General features: G+C 41.5%; 1 protein-coding gene across 2 annotated transcripts in view; it reads right to left on the reverse strand.

Annotated features, from left to right (window-relative positions):
- CA10 (carbonic anhydrase 10 (inactive)) overlaps nt 1-19,685 on the reverse strand; it is a 359,857-nt gene that overhangs the window by 219,023 nt on the left and 121,149 nt on the right. For both annotated transcript variants that reach the window (XM_090060642.1, XM_090060643.1), the window contains exon 4: nt 13,118-13,260. In XM_090060642.1, the coding sequence (XP_089916768.1) occupies nt 13,118-13,260 (143 nt within the window). The remainder of the gene's footprint in view (nt 1-13,117; nt 13,261-19,685) is intronic.

Genomic DNA, 19,685 nt, shown 5'->3' on the forward strand with positions numbered 1-19,685 from the left:
GCCTTTGTGCATTTAAAAATGGCCACAGGACACTTTAACTAAAGCTCATTTTATGAGCTTTAGTTAAAGCTCACTAGCAGCCATTTTTAAACCTGTAGGGCCTTTTGCACATGACATTACAGCTGTGCAAGTGCGTTCTAATTAGAACATGTCAGAGCATGTGTATAGGCACCCCTACTAGATGACTAAGTCTGATTTACTGTTGGCCTCACTCTGTTCTCACACTGAAAAGAATCAAGAATTAATGAATTGTAACTTAATGGAGTCGCTGCCATGTAATTGCAGAATGGATCTTATTTATGTAAATGTTATTTCTCTAGATTCACAGTGGTGCATAAACGAGAGCAGAATTTGTCCTCAAAGGCATATATTTTCCTCATTAGGAAAAAAGGTTTTGCCTCTAAACCTAATCAATGGGGCTACCTAATGGCTTTTATAATCACTTTATCATGTCACCCATTTCATTGTCAAACCCCAAAAGTAATTAATGTTTACTGATGAAGTAGTTAGATGTTAGCAATTTATAACAGACAACTTAAATCTCCAAAGAAAGAAAGGAACAGCCAAATGCAAAGTCCTTTCTCAGACAAAGCTTCCACTGAAGTCAGCAGGAGTCGAGCTTAAGTTAAAAAAAGCGCAGTGCCTACCAGCGCTGCTCCTGGTAAGAGCCTACAGGATTTGAGGCTCAAACAGCAGCAGCAGGAACTGCCTTTCATTCTTAACCCCCTGGTTGGCAATTTTAGGAGCAACTCTAAGAAAAAACACCTTTTGTAATGGAAATAATGTTCAGATAAGAAAGCATATATAAAGCAGGGAACTGCTGGAAGAGTGAGGGGGACCATTGTGTCCTATTTTCAGAAAGATAAATGTTTCTTATTTAAATGACACACCCAAGCTCTACTTCCCCAGGAAACCCCAGCTCATCCAGGGTCTGGCTTAATACCACAGGGGGTTCTTAACACCAGTAAGTAGCCCAGTGCCCCTGGCCAGGATCCACTCCAAGCTACAGACCAAAGCCCCTCCCCGTGACCCAGTATCATTTAGTTTATGTCTAAACTGAAAGCCAAAGGGGACAATTAGGATCATTTAGTCCAGGGAAATGCCAGCTACAGTTCCCAAGCCACACAGAACTCTAACTTTCGGGGATCCTAGTTTTCTCTGATTTAAAAGAATCCCCAATTTTTGGTTAAGAAAAAGTATCCCCAAATCCACATTTTTTCCGATCTGGGGTTATTTTTTTTTAACTGAAAATTGGGGATTTTTTTAAATCAGAGGAAACCAGGATCCCTATCACCCACGGCTCTTTGCAGATAATGTTACCAGAGCTTCCCCCCCTGCCTCCCCCAGTTGTTATAGTGCACTTGTATAGTGCTGGGTGTGTCTTTTTTGAGATCATGAATCGGGCACTTGCTTCCTCCTTCAATCATCCTACAAATACTGCAGGGTATTCTTCTCTAGAAGTGGGTATTTGTGTTGGGTGTATGCGCTGCTGTGGCTCTTCTGTGAACTATGACTGCTCATGTGGCTCCTGAATCCGTCCGGGTTAAGCACCACAAATCTAACCTGACCTGCCCATAACCCAGACATCCCTTCCTAGAAGGTACTGCCATTTCACTTTGTCAGGGAGTTAGCTGTCTATCCGCACTAACTCATTTAAGTACTCTTTAGCCCGCTCAGTCCCTGCTAAAAGAAGATGGGTAGTATAGCAGTATTGCTGACCTGTATACTTATTCTCTTTCAATGGAGGGATGTATGGGCTCCTGTTGCTGAGACTGACAATGCTCTGGATTAGTTTCTGAGGTTGCTTCAGGGACTGGCCGACTGTGCTCTAACCAGTGGTTCTCAACAAGTGCCATGTGGAGGTGCCGCAGGTAGGTCACGGGACAGATAAGGTGGGTAGCCAACTAATCTCCACCCCCCCAGCACCAGGCAGCAGTAACATAGAAAGGCCATGTTGCTCCATGTGCACTACATCCCAAAACAGAAACAGCAGAGTGCCTTGGTGTGAGTGCCTTGGTGCAGGGCAGTGCAGGCAGCCTAGTTAGCCTCAAGCAGAGCTAATTAGCCCAGCACTGAGCTACTTCTGTTCCAGAGCCTGTGTATGCAGCACCAGCTTGGAGGTCTTTGTAGCATACCTGACAAGTACATTGTAAGGGAATTAGGTCATGGGGCTGTGTACCAAGTTGAAGGGGGAGGCTAGCTGTGGAGCTGGACTGTTAGGCAGCAGGCAGAGGTGAACCATGGGATCAGAAAGTTGGAGAACAGCTGGTGGAAGGGAAACCAGACTCTGCCCGTCTCAGTAAGATGACTTTGTTTTTCTGCTGATTGCTCTTATGCTTATGTGAACACAAGGAGAGACTACAGAGAGTGAAATCACATTTTTGTTAGTGGGAAAGTTGAGAAGTGTGCTGCATATGTTCACAAAGGGTCGCACTTTCTATTAAAAAGTGCTATTTATATGCAAGGGCATCTTGCTAAAGTTGCAAACAAACAAACCAAAAAAACGGATAATCAGGAGACAGCACCAGGACTAAGAGAGAACTGCAGTTTGTCCTCAATGGGAGAATTTCACCCAGAGGATTCATCTGCATGATAACTTGATCATTAATCATTTCAAGTTGAAAATCAGCCTTCTGGAGAGGAATGAACCATTTGTTCATAATACAGACTAGCAGGGACACAAAACTGCAGAGTGACACTGACAACCACCTTGAGCTGTTTCCATGACAATGGAAGTGTCATCTTGTACTTCTGCACCACTGTTCTGCAATGGCAGGACATCACACAACGATCGTGGTTCATGGAACTCCGTTTGAAACCCCGGCGACTTTTTGGTGCAAGTGGTCGAAAATATAAAAAAAAATTTTGGTTGAATTTGGAAAAACTCTGGTTTCCTCTAATACAAAGCCAAGACAGCAGAAATGGACAGAAGAAAAAACAGAAGGAGGGCAGAAATATTCCAAGTACTGGAGGCATGGGTATAACACACTTTATGCTTTTTGGTTCTTAAACTCCAATCCAAGACTATACATTTCTCCATTTTTCAATTCTGATGTAAAATAGGCCAGAACTATAGGTACAAAATGACTGTACTGTATTACTGTGAACCAGATTATTTCAGTGTCTTCAAAGAACTTATGGCAGAAGTGAAGTTAGCTCAGTGTAGTATTTTTTCAAATGCCAGAAGAAGTTGTAGAAGACATCTAAACCATTCCTTAGATGTTTATAATAGTGTTGAAAAGATAGAGACAGTATGAGAGGAGCAGGATAAGAGAAGAAGCACTTGAAGGGCCAGGTTAGATGTTACACTTAGGATGTGTTTACTGCACTTAAAACCTGAGCATCTGTGCATTCAAGAAGTTCTGACTTTCTGAGGGAGGGCTGTCTCCAGATCATATTAAGTAAAGTGTTCAGTTATCATTAGAATGGAGATAATGCAAGGTCAAGATACTGGTGCTGTACAGGGCTTGGGACTCCCGTGCAGTGTCAGGGCTAGGACTGACAACCAGCAGATTGTCTGCCCAGCCTCGGCACTGCACAGGAGCTTGAAGTTCAAGATTGCCAGCAGCAGAGATGTGGCTCACCCTGCTGATTCAACCGCAGGTATGGCATCCTCTTTCAGGTTCAGCTCCTGGGCTCCAGCAGCAGAGACCCAGTTTGCCCCAGCATGCCAGGGGCATGCACTCCCAGGCTAGAGCCCTATAACACTATATAATAGAAATGGCATAATAGTGGCCAGCACTGGCCATGAGGCAAGAAGGACACGGAGGTTACATGTCCTCACGGGTGGACAAGCAACTACAGTGCCTGGTGCCACGGTTGATGTTGTACATCTAGCTCCAGTCCTGTCCTGAGCGGTCTGAGATCATGGTAAACATTACTATATGACTTCTCAGAACACCTTCTAACTTTAATACAGTAATGCTTACTATGAGCTAAACAGAAATTAACTCAGTGTCCTATAGTAGGCAACTGCTGGTCCTCTGGATCACGGTGTATGATGAATCCCCTTGCATGGAGTCCTATGACCATCATGCCAAGATTTTTGACATGCATGCTTAGGCAAGAATATGGAGGAGTGGAGGCTGCTCAAGACCTACCACCCCCCACTTTTAAATCACTGAGACAGAAGCTAAAGGCCAGACCGAGTCCAGACAGCCAGTGCCTTGATGGTTATAGCTTCTGCCACAGAGCAACAGATGAGATCTGCTGCTGACTGACAAATGCTACAATAAAGGTGCATTTCTCTTGGGGTGATGTGCCTTAGCCTTTCTCCAACCGAGGCATACCCGCAAGGCAGTGGGGGCTGGCATTTTGAGGTGTCCTATACTTGCCTGCTTTGGAGGCTGCAACATTGCAGTATTGCATAGGTCAAGGGCGGGCTATTATTCTGTATGGAGGGCCGCTTACTGAGTTCTGGCAAGCCATCAAAGGCTGCATGACAGGCAGCCAGGGCCAGATAAATATTAATTTTCTAAATTTTTTAGGGTCCCTGAGGGCCGGATAGAATGGCCTGGCGGGCCGCAGCTGGCCCACGGGTCGCATTTTGCCCAACCTGGTATAGGTGCTACCCTGCCACAAGTAGCTCCACCACATTGCCACCCTACCCTTCAGTCCGATGCAGTTTATAGTCATACCCAGAACCCTAGTGTGCTGTGCATCATGGCATAACGCTATTTTGGCTTTATACTGCAGAACTGGAACAACACAGACACATAGTTTTGATGGCTTAGGTAATAAAAACGATCTCCAGTAAAGAGCAAAAGAGGTAAGAAAACGGGAATGTGACAGAAGCCTATTGCTCAGCTGTGTTACTGGAACGGTGTAAAACTGGGGCTGCATTCTGTTCTCACCAGAGACCATGGCAAACTCCTATTTCAGTGACACCTCATCAGGGCCTTTGTTTTTTAATTCAATACTGGCATGAAGGACCTGATCCTAGAAGGTGACAAAAAATTGCAGCTTTTGCTAATATCTACAGATGTACACAGTGGAAATAGGCCCTGCCCAGCTGAAAAGGTTGTACGTTATAAAATGGCATACTAATGATCTACAACACTGAGAAGCAGCCCTTTCCATATGGTCACCTTGCTTCTGTTGTCAGTTTTATCGAAATTCCCCCTTGTGCAGTGTTGTCCTTCTGTAAACGTGTTAGGCCTCAACGAGTCAAAATGAATTTTTAAAAGAAGTTATTAAAATATTCTTTTAAAAATCAAAATACAAGATTTTGGTTTGATTACTTCACTTAATCTTTACTTCATTACTTCAGCTTGCTTGGCTTGCTTATCTGCAAAGACTTGAGTTCACGATTCTACTTTCCAGCTCCACGGATTAAGAAATTAAATGGAAGCTTCCTCTACTCAATTTGCATTAATTTGGGGTCTCCAACCTTTTTCTTTCTTTATTTTAATAAAAAAAGATTTATTAGGATTTAATGAAAGTTTTCACTTGAATGCACAACCGGTAGATTCTAACTCAGTGCTGTGTACCTCAACTGGTGCTCCTTTATAAGAACTCATATGACATGATATCCCTTTTATACTCTTGTTATTTGCACATAATTTTCTTAGTATCAATTACATTAAATCCTTTACTGTATCACATAACAATCACAGTTATGTCTTGTCTAAGCAATTCCCTGGCTGCTGTACCAATTGGTTCACTGTCTTGAAAACCAAAGTGCTTCAGACTGCATGAAAAATATGTCTGTTTTCAACACATTAAAAATATCCCCACAAAATAAAACAATAAAAGTACTGTACTTGCCAAAACACATCCTCAATGAAAAAGGACCAACAAAACTTAACAACAAAGAATATGAAAAAATATCTGTTAGAATACACACCTAGAAAGATACAACATCCATCACCCACATTAGAGCAATGACAAGTGTAATAAATTCAGTGAACAAAGTGCAGAGATGTTCAGGAAAATGCCTGGAAACTTTCTCAAGCTTACAATCTGAAACCTAAAGGTGTGGGGGTTTTTTCTCTAATTTTTCAATAGTTAGGCCCGTCTGGATTGCTACAAAACAGCAACAAAGGTTGCAAAACATACCAATAGAAATGGTCAAGAACAATCCATCGTGCAGTTTTAGAAACTGTAAACTAACCTACTTGTAATCGTATGTGAGAAAAACAAATGCAATAAAATAACTTCAGTTTCACATTTGGAAAGTGTCACAGAACTAGCATCAGAAAATGTTTTTTACTTTTGCTCTCATCTCACTCATCCTAAATGAAATTTCAAGTGAGGGTTTCCAGCTTGAATTTGAGAAGCCTCTGACAAGGATCAAATCCCGTTGTAGGTAGAATTATAGTAATACAAATCCACAACCACCTTAAAGAGATTTAAAGAATTAAATTGCAAATACAGAGGCTTGAGTTTACTTCCCATGATACCAACTGCAGAGCTGGAAAGTCACAGCAAGGCAAAGAAAATGCTGCAATTCCTGGGGCATGCTCTTGAATGTTATCAGCTTCTCCAAATGTGTAATTGCGCAACATGTCTACATCTGGTACCAACAGACTGTATTACAGACTATGTACATTATCTTGTATCCTTAATTTGTTTCTTAATATTTAATCACATGACGACGGAGAAGAACAGAATGACTGCCATGTTCGTGCTGTGACTAAAGCACACTTGCCTCCCCTACACGTGGACCCTGCTTGGTTGGCCAGTTCTTTGGGAGAGGTCCGTAGCCTGCTGCCTTCCTGTTCCATTTACACTGATTTGGGATGTATACAAAGGGACCCGTCTACGTACTTCATAGTGGAGATATTCTCTTGAGCCTTTCTTCACTGCACATGCTTGGAGCACCAGGTCACAACTGGGCCCTAAGAATTTTATTTTACCATAATCACTGGCCTCTTAGGTGTAAATCCTATTTCGCTTTACGCATATGAATGGTAGGGGTGTGAGAAGCAGGCAATATTCGATTCAGATTCAGAATCGGCTCAATTTTGGGGGACAGTGATTTGATTTGCTGCCTCGGATCACTGTCCTGATGCGATTCAACTGAATCTGAAGATTCGACTCTAATTCCGAGAGTCAGCGATTTGGCCACAGACACAGCTTTATGTGTTTTTTCTACATACCTCAAGGTACCAGATGCAGTTTGTGAATGCTGCGATGCTGGGGCAGATGGAGTGTCCCATGGGAGGGTCCCCCACATGCTTGGTGGCAGCCCCGGAAGTGGACCAGAAGTATCTGTGGTCTACTTCTGGGTCTGCCGCCGAGCACATGGGGGACCCGCTCCTCCATCCTCCCCAAGCTCAGCAATCGGCTGCGGGGAGACCCCAGGTACCCCCCAGACCTAGGAGGCACCAGCCGCCAAGCTGAAGGGATCCACCACGCTTGCCCCCCACATTCCTGTGGGACGCTCCATCCGCCCCACCATCTCAGCGCTCACAAGCCATGCCTGGTACCTCGAGGTACATAAAAAAAAACCACATGAAGCTGTGTGTATGGTTGAATCGTTGAATCTCTCCGAATCAAATTGGAGGCTTTTGATTCAATTTGGAGAGATTAATGGATCTCCTTATTCAATTCTGATTTGGAGATTAGGCTACTGAATTGGGCCAAATCTCTTCTGAACTGAATCAGCGACCAAGGCTTTGCACAGCCCTAATGAATGGAACGTATCCACTTCATCACTTCAGGTTTGGCACTTGCATACAGTTTGGGCACAATATTGTCCATGTGCTCACTCAGGATACTCACAGAACTATACTTTGGTTAGACAGGTACCTGGTGCCATATGCTTTCCCAGGTATGCTGGGTAAGTTTACAAACATTAGCCAGACAAAACATGACTAGTGGGAGGGAAAAAGAGGTCCTCCCATATCAGCCTAGTGATTAGGTCATCTACTCAGGGAGCAGGAGACTTAGGTTTTAAAGCCTCCCCCACTACCCACTATTTCATCCTCTAAATACCAGGCCACAGGTTAGGCCCATGATTCTCAAGTAGGGTGCCAAGGCACCCTGGTGTGCCTGAGATACTTTTAAGACATAGCAAGCAATAGTAGTATGGTTAGGTATGCAAACATCTACACATGATTCACGTGATTTCAAATAGAAATCCATAGTGTCAAAGGCATTCTGACCTGTTGTGGCCTTTCTGAGTTCTTTGCAACAGAAGAATTGCTGTTATTTTTCCATGGTCAAAAAACAAGTGAAAGGTAAGGGCTGGTATTTTTTGAGTGTGCCTTATGTCTATAAAGATTGGGAAACACTAGGTTAGACATTAAGCAGGTCCCCCTTTCTACCCTGGAGGCCCAGGGGAAAGTAAATAAGATGTGGGGCTGTGGCTCAGTGAGATGGCTATTGCCCTGGGTTCCAGAATGAACTTTTACTCCCAAGGGGGCAGAAAAACCCTCACTGCTCTCATCCATTTTATACAATCAATATTAAATGGAAGGTGCAATAAATGAGCCCCAAGAAGAGTCTGGATTGTATCTAACCTGTGGCCTTGTGGATGCAATGCTTTGTCTCACAACAGGACCTGCAAGTTCATATCTCCTGTATGTGAGATAGACTTAAAAGCTGGGTCTGCTTCTCCCTGGGTAAGTGCCCTAGCAACTCAGTTATTAGGATTAAAATACTCCTCCCTTTAGATGTGTGCAGAGTGAAATTAGAAACCAAAATAGTGCATGAGTGCTAAAAACTGCAGTTGATAACCTTGCCATTAAGATCCATAAAGTGAAATAGGACTCTGCCTTCATTTAATGTATGCACAAGCCAAATTTAATGCACACACAAGCCAAATCCTGCTCACAATAACATGGGAAGAGGATCAATTAGTTTAACATCCATAGCTTGTACAAGTGAGATAAGGAGGCTCTACTTCACTGATATAATTCATCTCCTATGGCATACCCTCCAAAGTGTTGTTTTACTAGTAGTCAAATAGCCAAAAAAAGAGTTCCTACCTTGTAGAAAATTCCAAGATGTAAATGCTGAAATAAATTCTGAATTCTGTGCATATAAACAATCCGAAACTCTATGGAAGGAGTCGAAACCCATGTGGAAATCCTACATGATAAGAAACACTCTAGAATGTCTTACATTTTTGTTAAGGAGGCTTTAGCCTCTATGATTTTGGTTAAATACTGTACCTCCTATCACCTGTACTTCCATATTATCCTGTGTTACTAAAGGACTGAATAAAATAAAAGAGAATTGCTACATAAATGTAAGCCATGAAATATTAAAAATACCACTTTGTGCATCCTCATATTAACAGATGAAGTGTTAAGAAAGAATATATTACATCTGGGATTGCCAATATGTTCCAGCAGATCAAGATGCTTTATTTCAAAATTAATCTTAGGGTTGAGAAAAACTGTCATCCCATTCAAAAAATAGGTGATAACCTTTAGTCATTTCCTGTATTTTTCCTGAATTCCTATCCCAAGTACATTTCTTAGAAGCAATAATTCATTCAGAGTAATCATACAACTATGTCCATTCAAATAACGGTGTCTGTTTGAATAGCACTTTTTGATGAAATCAAATTTTAAGAAATGAGTTGAGTATGGCTCAGTCTGTCTATTAATTTTTAACCAGTGTGTGTTCCCATTTTCAGGTTCTTTTTTATAATTACGTATATATATATCATTATACTTTTAACAAAGATAACTGGAAAGAATGAGATAATTCATCACCTCACCTTACAATTTTAAAATAATATATATAAAGGGCCTATCCTCTGTTACTAACATCACACTAGATTATTACAAATCATCTAATTTGCTTTTCATTCTTTATTTTGGTGTACTTTTTGTGTTTCTCACTGAAAACTGAGCATTCTCATTGTACATCAGAAATACCACTGTTACAACTCTGCTTATGGGATCCAATTCAGCAGACCACTTACACATGCTTGAGTCTTGTTTTAAATTGCGGCCATAAACAATTTCTGGTCAATTACGTCAGGTTTTCATGCATTAGCCCAATGCTGTAACGTCTGTTTCATGCATTAGGCCAACGTAAAGTCTGTTTCAAAAACTGCAGAGGAAATTTGCAAAAAAACTTCCAAGGGCAATTTCATTACAAAAGAAGGGGAAACATTTATTGGCCCTCTTAGGCAACATTTTCCCTGAGACTGTACACTGAAAAGATCGAACTGAAAATATTTAAATATCTACAGACAGAACATAACGTTTCCTTAATATGCTGCATAGTTATTTAGTAATTTACATGAACGCCTTCTGTGTATTTAAGGCTTAGACCCCATTTTTTTAAGTCTTTCACTGCTTGTTAAAAGTAAAAATCAGCAGGGCTAAGTAGCTTGGACAGAAAGCTATGCTATATACCGCTGCCAGTATTTAACTTAGCACTACATCGATTTGCATTATGCACTGTACCCTCTGGGCCTCAACTGTTTGCGAAAATGGGATGTGAACCTCTGAAGATCTTACTCACAAAGCACAAACAGCACAGGGACAATACAATGAAGGGTGTTGTCACGGGTTAGTGTATGCCTAGAATATATCTTCACACCTATATCAAACTACAGCCTTGGTTGTGTTTGCTGAGTCTCATTTTGTTTATAAGACCATTCCTTGCTTGCAATTTAGCTTTGTAGCTCCCCTATTAAGTGTGAAATGTGGGACACCTCAGGCAAAGCTCTTGAACTTGCTGGAGGACTAGCAATGGAAGGTTCTCAACCCTTTCATTCAAATGAAAAAAAATCCTTGGACAAAAAGCAGGCTAATAAGGCAAACCCTCCCTGCCAAATGAGCTGGTAACTAGGCAGCTGATCACCGGATAGTAATTCAAGGCTGAGGAAATAGGTCATGGGGGGAGGTGGGACAGGAGTGTATAAAAGGAAGAATCTCTCATGGGGTAGAAATCAATGCCGTGTTAAGAGAAGAAGCAGGGTTGTAGGTTTCTTACAAGATGCTGACCAAATGTTAATGAGCATCCAAGAATGCTGAGACCGGTAATAGTTCCCCAGAGTTTATTATTCTGCGTGGTTTTGTATCTCTCTTGTACTGCTGAAAGTAAAGAATGAATGTTGTAAAACTTGATCCATGAAGTCTGTATTCAATTTGGCTTCAGCTATCATATGTCTTTATGACAGTAAAACCAGAATACCTGGAGTGCTGGAGCTCTGGAGAAGGTGTGCTTAAGCTACTAGGAGGAAAAAATTGGGGCTTGGGCAGCTGGACTCCCTTTTCCAAAAAGAACCTCCCTTTTTCCAAAAGGGGGAGCACAGTGTCCAGGGGGTAACCTAGAAGTCAAAGAAAAAGAGTGCCTCAAGCTTGCCCACGGAAAAACAAAACATGGATCCAAATAACTTGGGCATATCTTGTGTTTATTCCTAAAGACCTCTGCCCAAATTGCTTTTTCCCTTTTAACTTGGTTATATTTTTACATGAGGAAAGGGAATGGATCAACAACTTTAATTGTATCTTCTAATAACTATGTTAAAGCCTCTTAAATTTGGAGCAGGTGAACAACTGGTGAATAAACAGCTTCTCGTGGTCTTGATCTTTATGGCATCCAACACTTGTCAAGTAAAAAAAAAAAATAGTGAAACAAGGTTCTAATAAAAAACAAAATGGAGCAAACTGAATTGTAAGGCTCTAGCTGGAGAGCTAGTAAGCCTTCCATAATTAAGCCAGCTGAGGACTTCATCACTGAAAACCAAGCTTAAAAATCCCTCATTTCTTAGATGTCATTGTAATAAGATGCAATTGCCAAATTGTTTTATAGGGCAATTTAAGAACTCCATCAAGCTGTTTATTTTGTTTTTAGAAATGTATTACAAGTTAATAGAAGTTGGAGGCTTAAATTAAAAATCCCAGTTGTTTTGGCAACTATGCTGCAAATGAAACAAGGGCCTTGCCACGGGGGACATTTAGTACGTGCTAAATCTGTGGAACATTATGTGATATCGAAGTTAGAAGATGTTCTGAGCAGTCATATGGTAGTGCTTACTATGAAGGCTATGTGAATGGCTCATGTCCTGTCCCTAGTTGCTCGTAGTATCTATGCAATGCAGGCCAATGTTGCTTCAGCCATTATTTAGTATGTTATGGAGATGCTCATTGGCCAAAAAACTCTTTAAAGTTTGCTATGACACATGCTTATGGCACATGTTTTCCTTCACAAACATGCAGATACTAACCTCTTAAGTGCATTTACTACATGGTAAGTATAATGTGTGACATGGCCCTCAATTAACTTGATGGAAGTCTCCTTGAGCTTGAGTAAGCCAAGTATCGTTCACAGTTCATCTGGTGTATTCACAAACTTTTACTTACTGGTTTTTCTTCTATTTGTTTGCTTTCTAATTAGTGCAATAGGACCAGTTAACCCCCGTGTAGCACGGGCATGAAAACTAACCTCTAGTGCAGTTGAACCAAAACGTTAATCATATGTTTTAATGAGCCTACCTAGCTCCCTCCCCAGCTTCTAGTGTAAAATGCATACGTCTCCCCTTCTGATTCAAAATGTTATGAAGTGATTCTTGTGATCCCATATGTTCGGATACTATCATTACACTAATTGCATGATTTGAGACCGGTGCAAGGGAAGAATTGGGCCACCTGAGGCTAGTATGTCTGGTATCTGCAACCCAGCTGCTTTAAAATTGCCCCCATTCTGGATGGTGAAAACAGCACAGTGTAAATGGCTTGCAACCTGCTTAGTCTGCAGCAGGGTCAAGGGTGAGTTATGCAGATTTTTTTTTTTTTAAATGTAGCTTCTGCTTCCAAGGATGCTGCTCTTCTATTCAGCTCCAGCAAGTCCCCAGTCCTGTGCAGCTGTTTGCTGTGTATAGTCCCAGTTGGCCTGCAGGGCCTAAGAAATCTAACCCTGTGAATTACCCAGGTTTTACTAGGCCATTTTTGAATCCATAACATGAGCAGATACATTTTAAGTGACATTTGCTGTATGGCAATACTATCAAATTTGTGTTACCTCAAAGCACGTTTAGTTTTGATCCATGCCATGGAGATGTGCAGCTCTGACAATCTGGTATTTCTTAGTCTTCAGAGCTCATTGATATTAAAATGTGTAAATGCTTCATAAATAGAAAAAGTACCAAGTAGTTATTTATCGATTAATTCCTCATTATTATATCAACACATGCTGGGGCACTTACCTTTCTGCCTCCTGTGTTTATGCGAAGTGGAGTGAGGAAGGGATCAAAGATCATATGGCTGGTTTCTATATTGACAGGTGACTGTCTCTTCCCAACCGAGCAAAGATTCCAAGCTGAGTTGACCAATCCCCAGAAGGAAGGAACTAAAAATGTATGAAAAGAGGGTACAAACTTTAGTGTCTGGAGACAGAGAGGAGGAAATAAAAAAAGCCTCAAAACAGATATGCAGGCAATTAAACTTCTTGTTCTATGTATACATACAGTAGGATCAAACTGGGGGGAAAATCAATATAGTAACTGAAATGTAACACTTGATACATAAAAGCCCAAGTCTGCCAAAATGACAAGTTTAAGTATTGGCTAAGAGGGTGTGTTGTGTTTTTTAATTTACTTAATCTACCTGGAGTGAATCATGCCTGACTTTAGCTACAAGTTACTAATTCCAAACCAGCACTAGGGACTGTATTTTTATATATAAAATATGATAGAGAAAGGTTTCACACTTTATTTAAACTATTTTGAGTGCTTCACCATACAAACTTAACTTTCTCTTAGGCTAATCCATATGGGGGTGGGGGGGGGAAGGTTTTATTATACTAAATTTTCTGATAATATATTGTTACCTCGGTTAATAGTTGCTTCTAAACCCGGTTTAAGATTTTGCCAGTTGAGGGTCGTAGACAAACAATAGGGATCTATAACTGCCTCAAGGTTTGTGCTTCAAATGCAAGATTTTTTGGTTGGGCACCAATGTGTGATTTCAGCTCAAAATCATGCTAGAGTAAGACATGTTTTTGTGCACAAAAATAACTTAAGACACAAGAACATCTGAGTATTTTTCTATTTCCGTATTATGAAATGTCACAGATAGGTAGAATCCTCTCTTCTGAAATAAAAGAAGTTGGCAATTGGGATTGTTGGGTATTTCTCCCTATGTTGACTGTCCTTACCTGTGTGCATCTGATTTTATAGCTCACAGCTACAGTCCCTTCAAGATCTGGAGTTTATTGGCCGCTTGTATCAATCGGAGCTATTTTCAGCTTTCTGGACTGAGCTTGGGAAAGTTATTGCAGAGGACCACTCTTACACCTTGAGACCCTTCCTTTTTTGTGCATATTGAAACAAGTGATAATCCACACATGCAAATGTGACAAACCTTTATGCCTTGCTACAAAGCACCTCTGAAGTCCACATGAGTACATAACACTGGACACATTTCCATTATGCTTAAAAAGCTCTGGCTACTTCCATTACACTGAGAGTCAAACTGACTTAAATTCAGATTACAATGTACTATACAGAGCTACTGTAAACCCCAGGCCCTGTAGAAACTCAAGGAAAGAATACCTGTTTTAACTTTCTTCCTTGAGGAAGCTCAGCTCTGATTCAGGCGGTTCACAAACTTGTTGCACAAACTTTGAGTGTGTTCAAAATCCCCTTCCTCCCCAACACTGGTCATAAAAAGGTCTTTGTACAATTTTTAGTAATTCTTCCCACCTCTGCCTCGCAAGGAAATGATGCACTTCATCTCTAGGCATCCCATTCCCTTCTCCCTCCCCCAACCCCCTTCTCTGCTAGCCCTCTTACCCAAAGTTTATAGGCCATAAGACATTCTTTAGCTTGTACTAATAATGGCTAAGGCAGCCATTGCAAGTGATGTGCCTATTTGTCAAATTTAAACAAAAGCACTTTGTTCCAATTTTTTTAAATTGGAGTGTTTGTTTTAATTTAGTTATGCTACAGTAACTTGTAGTAATCAAACTGCCATATGTTGTAAAAATACCACTTTTTCTCTAAAACTTCATTGCAACTTTACCATGACATGCTATGTGAAAAATGGGGAGAGAACTGCTTTTTACTCCCTTTTTGAAGGCTTTATTTGGATTAGCAAAATTCCCCTTGATATATTCTAACATCATGGCCAAAGATAAATTTATTTGTCCCAGTACAATATGCTGTTTTGAAATGCATTGGTACTAATGGGGGAACTCTGGACATGTAACTTCAAAAAGATGAAAAATATTCACTGGAAGGGCTGAGTTGCTTGAATGGTAGCTCCATGTTCACTGAGATTTTTTTTTTTTTTCTTAACGAGAAGAATATTTGGTAATAGGATTAAAAACATGCAAGGGCTAATGTAAACTTTCTTTTTTCCCAGGTCTTATAAATGACACTTCATGAACGTCACTTACTGCAATAAAGTGTCAAGGGGAAGTGGGAATTACAAGATGACCAGTTGTTTAAAAAAAAATTAATGGTGCCACTGGGGGTGCCCAGAAAAAGATGTATGCCAGAAATGGTTGCTGTAAGTGCTTGTTTTATTACTCTGATTTTGACAGGGCAATCTTGCATTCTCCAGACTGCCTGCCACACCAGTCCACTACGTGGAGGTCAAGAAAGTGGAGTTCTAACATGACACTTCACTGCAAAGGTCCTGATACCCTGACACGTAAGTCTAATCCACAATCCTCTTTCTTTTTTTCAGTGCCTAGCTAATTCACTGCTAAGTGCACCACTATGTATTTACAGCTTACCTTGCCTAATGCATTTATCACTAGTCTCTTCCTTGATGCCCATGAGACCCTCCCTCGGTGATCCCTAGATTTTGCTTGCTCTATAATTAAGAGTTAATAAGAGAATGAAGCCAGAGACCAGCTGAGAATTCCACAGCAGAATTAATTAGTGGGTGACAATATTAACAGCAAGCTGCCAAATGAAATGCTATCTTTCCGAGACAGGTGTGAAATTGCTGATTTCTGAAGTGTGGACTACTACTTCTGTCTGTGTGAGTTTCAAACTCCAGGGAAAAATATTTGTAGATGTTGCTGCTTTTTTCCAGTGGTACAATATAAATACAGACTAGGCAGTGCTGGATAAGAACTTATGCTTAACTTTCTATGGAGTAGTTGGTTGGGGTTTTTTTTGTTTGGTTGGGGTGTGTGTGTGTGTGTGTGTGTGTGTGTGTGTGTGTGTGTGTGTGTGTGTGTGTGTGTGTGTGTGTGTGTGTGTACCTTGCCAAATAAGTGGCTCATTAGTATTGCTGAATTTCTGTTTTTTGGAGAGAAAGGGGTAAACATGGTGATGTCGGCATGATAATGTAATGAACTGGCTCGTGAGCAGTCTTTGTCATCCAGCGGGTCTGGGGAGATTGAGTAACGTGTGTTCTCTCGGTGTCGGTGCACAGTTTGAAGGAGCAGAACCGGCATTCAGAGTCCATGAAGGAAATCTAATGATACAGTAGCAAAGGGGGGGAGGGGTGCTTGACTAGTAATATGAATAACTGAAGTGATTAGTCTGAAAACTTGGACTGGAGAAAATTGGCAGGATGCTTTCTATATGAAATAACAGAAGTTGGCTTTCCCCAGATGTTTGGGTTGCACACTGCCGACTGTCCCTCTCCGGCATCATGCAGTTTGGGGTGATGCTGACGTAAGCTAACAAAATAGTGTTAGCAGATAGGTAGGTTTTGCATGCAAAACTTGTCCCATTCCTTACATATTCTAATCCAGGGGTCAGCAGTGCTGCTGCAGCAGGGTGGCCGAGGGCTGCTTTAACAGAACATGGTTCCAAGCGCAGGCTGCTCCCAACCTAACCTGCCCTACCACAGACACCACCCCACAGTGCTGCCGTGGCTCCTCTGCTACCAAAGCTCCCAGCTCCATGGGCAAGGTATTGGTAAAATAGCTCCGCAGGCTGTAAGTTGCCAACCCCTGATCTAGCCCTCCTGATGGTGTCGCTAGGACGTGGTGGAAAAAGACTGTACAGTTCAGTCAAGTCATTTTCAAAGATAATCCTTGAATATTTTAAACCTGCCATACAGAACGGCACCATGTTGCCCGTAGGAGCTACCAGACCTACTCTTAGAAGTCAACTTGCATGAACATTACACAGTGTGTTGCTCATTTTAAATGAGGGCTTCCAGAAACTAGTTTTATCAAAAAGCTGCTATTTAAATAATTTCACCTATGAATCCCAGTAAATTGGCTTTAATCTTCCAGTTCCACACACAAATAGGTTGTGTGCTTAATGCAGTATTCCCTACTTTTTCCTAATGCAGTGCATGGATCAGCTCCTGTGTACCCATTTCTAAGGATGGGGGCGGGGGGAAGAAAAACCAAGTCAGAGTTGAATGTATCTATACATATGCTGGCTCAAAGACAATGGCTGATCATTTGGAAAGTTCAGTTTCAATACTGAGAGAAGTGTGCTAATAAAGTTGCTGAGAATTAATTACATTGAGATGGACAAAGATGTTTTGGTATTGGCATGACTCAGAGTTGGTTTTACAGGCTTCGACAAACTTGAGAATAATGGGACTGATTTTTTTAAAAGCCTTCACAATAGTAAGGGAAGGATGAATTACTACTATTAAGCAGCTCCAAAATAAACTGCCATTCCCAAAAAGCCATAACATAGGAACACTGTGTTGGAAGAGGTCCTCTTTTATATGAAGAGACACCAAATAGTCGGCTACCTCTCACGGATGACTCCTGGCACTCTTCCCATCTTGCCACACAATGGTAGTATCTGGATAACAGATATTAGCACACGGGGTATGTCTACACAAGACGCTAACTGTGCAGTAGCTTAATTCTACTGTGCAGTAGCATGCAGGGCAAAACCTGGCCTAGCCTGCTATTGCGCAGTAATACCGGGCTACTGTGCAGTAAGCATTGCTAAAAAGCTGTGTGCCAGTTACTGCGCATTGACTTAGTACTTGGTTATCCGAGCACTAAACTTGCACAGTAACTATAGCACACTACTGAATGTGTAGATGCACCCCCAGCGTCCCACGCTCCCAGTGCCCTTCTTCTCCAGAGACTCAAGACTCTTCATCCTTGGAACAGTGCATGGGGGTTCAGAGGACGCAGACTTGGGTGCTGACTTAACAGAGCAATGGATCAAATATTTCAGTCCAGTTTATTTCAATGGGATGAAGAAAACTGGGAGTTGAACTGGAATCTCAACCTTGCACATAATGGATGGTCTCAGGTCTCCAAGCCCAGCTCAGGGATGCTGTCCTTGGCTGTGGAGGAATTTCCAGAGACGTTCCTCTGAACTGTGGAGTCGGAAATAAGGGAGAAACACTTCAGCCCTGTGCTCCACTTCCTGGATTTTGAGCGTGTCCAGGGCAGAAGATAGCCAGACATTTTAGAGAGCATTTAAGATGCCCATAGTTTTGTGACCTCTTGAAGACTGAGGTGGCTGGCCTCAGGCACCGAGGAATTGATGCACAGTTTTCACAAAGGTGGCACTATGGCTGGGTTTCTTATGCACCATCTGTTCTGGGTGCATTCATGCTGTGATAGTGCACCCTAAAATCTGCCACACTGGCACTGTATTCATTTCCAATTTGTTGTGGAAGACTGGAAGGACATATCACACCTGAGAACAAAGTTTCACTCACCACCCCCCAAATGCAAAGCGCTCAACCTAGTGAGTGCTTCGAGATACTTGCCATTACTTTGAAATATGCTTGCAATTGCACAGCTGCTGCTCTGTGAGGCTTCTGCACCAACAATGTAATCTTTGCTTCTGAGCCATAAAACATACAGGTCTTTATTTAAAATAAAAATCCCATCTCTCTCTTCCTGCTCTTCCCCTCCTAGCTGTAGATTTACAACCCCATTCTCCATTCTGAGTCATGATTAATCTCTGTTAGAAGCCATTATTAATGTATTTAAAGTTTTAAAAGGAAACCTAATGTTCCCTCCCTCAATACTCCACCTTTCTGCTCATAGATTCACAGCCTACCCTTATTTTCAGCCCCTGTTGGTCTCATTTTTTGTTAACTCTTTCACTTGTTTGCTGTTGATCTCTCTCTTACAATTCTTATGCATGCATTTTGTTCTTTCAGTATCAGCATTTCACAAATGACTATTCTGCATGTGATAGCAGGGAAATACCATGCTGTCTTGGTGTATACACCAGGGAAGAGAGCAGTAAGACTTTTTTTAAATGATTATGTATGGAGCAAAATAGTGTTGCCCTTACTTCTACAGAACACAGTTGTATTTGGGAGATTTGTGGGCATTTCATAATGTTGCTTCCAAGCTCACATCGCAGAAAGGTGCATTGATATAATCTAGAGTATCTTTCACTTAGTCTACTTCACAGAATGCTCAACAGGCATACATAACCGTATTAGTGAATTAAATAGCAGTAAGAGGGGGAAAATAAATTAATAGTTGGGAATTAAGTTTCCTGTAACTGGGCATGTCTACACATGCGTTTATGCTGGCTTACATTTACTACACAATAAATTACTGAGCAGTAAGTGGGGAATAGGCTGGCATCTACACATGCAGGCATTAAAGCACTTTAATGCTATGTGGACTGACTTGAGACTAATTTTAGTCCCAAGTCAGTCTATACGCATAGTGTTACTGTGCAGTGAGGCATCTACACATGCATTACTGCACAGTAACTAATTGGGTGTGAATATGATACCTGCACATTGCAGGTATCAAATTTATGCTCAAGTTGGCATAACTTGCCATGTTTACTGTGCAGTATGGGCGTGCATGTGTAGACATGTGCCCATACTGCACCACAGTTTTGGCTACTG

The sequence above is a fragment of the Crocodylus siamensis genome, chromosome 8 (assembly GCF_052110815.1).
Source record: "Crocodylus siamensis isolate JL-2025a chromosome 8, ASM5211081v1, whole genome shotgun sequence".
Classification (NCBI taxonomy): domain Eukaryota; kingdom Metazoa; phylum Chordata; order Crocodylia; family Crocodylidae; genus Crocodylus; species Crocodylus siamensis.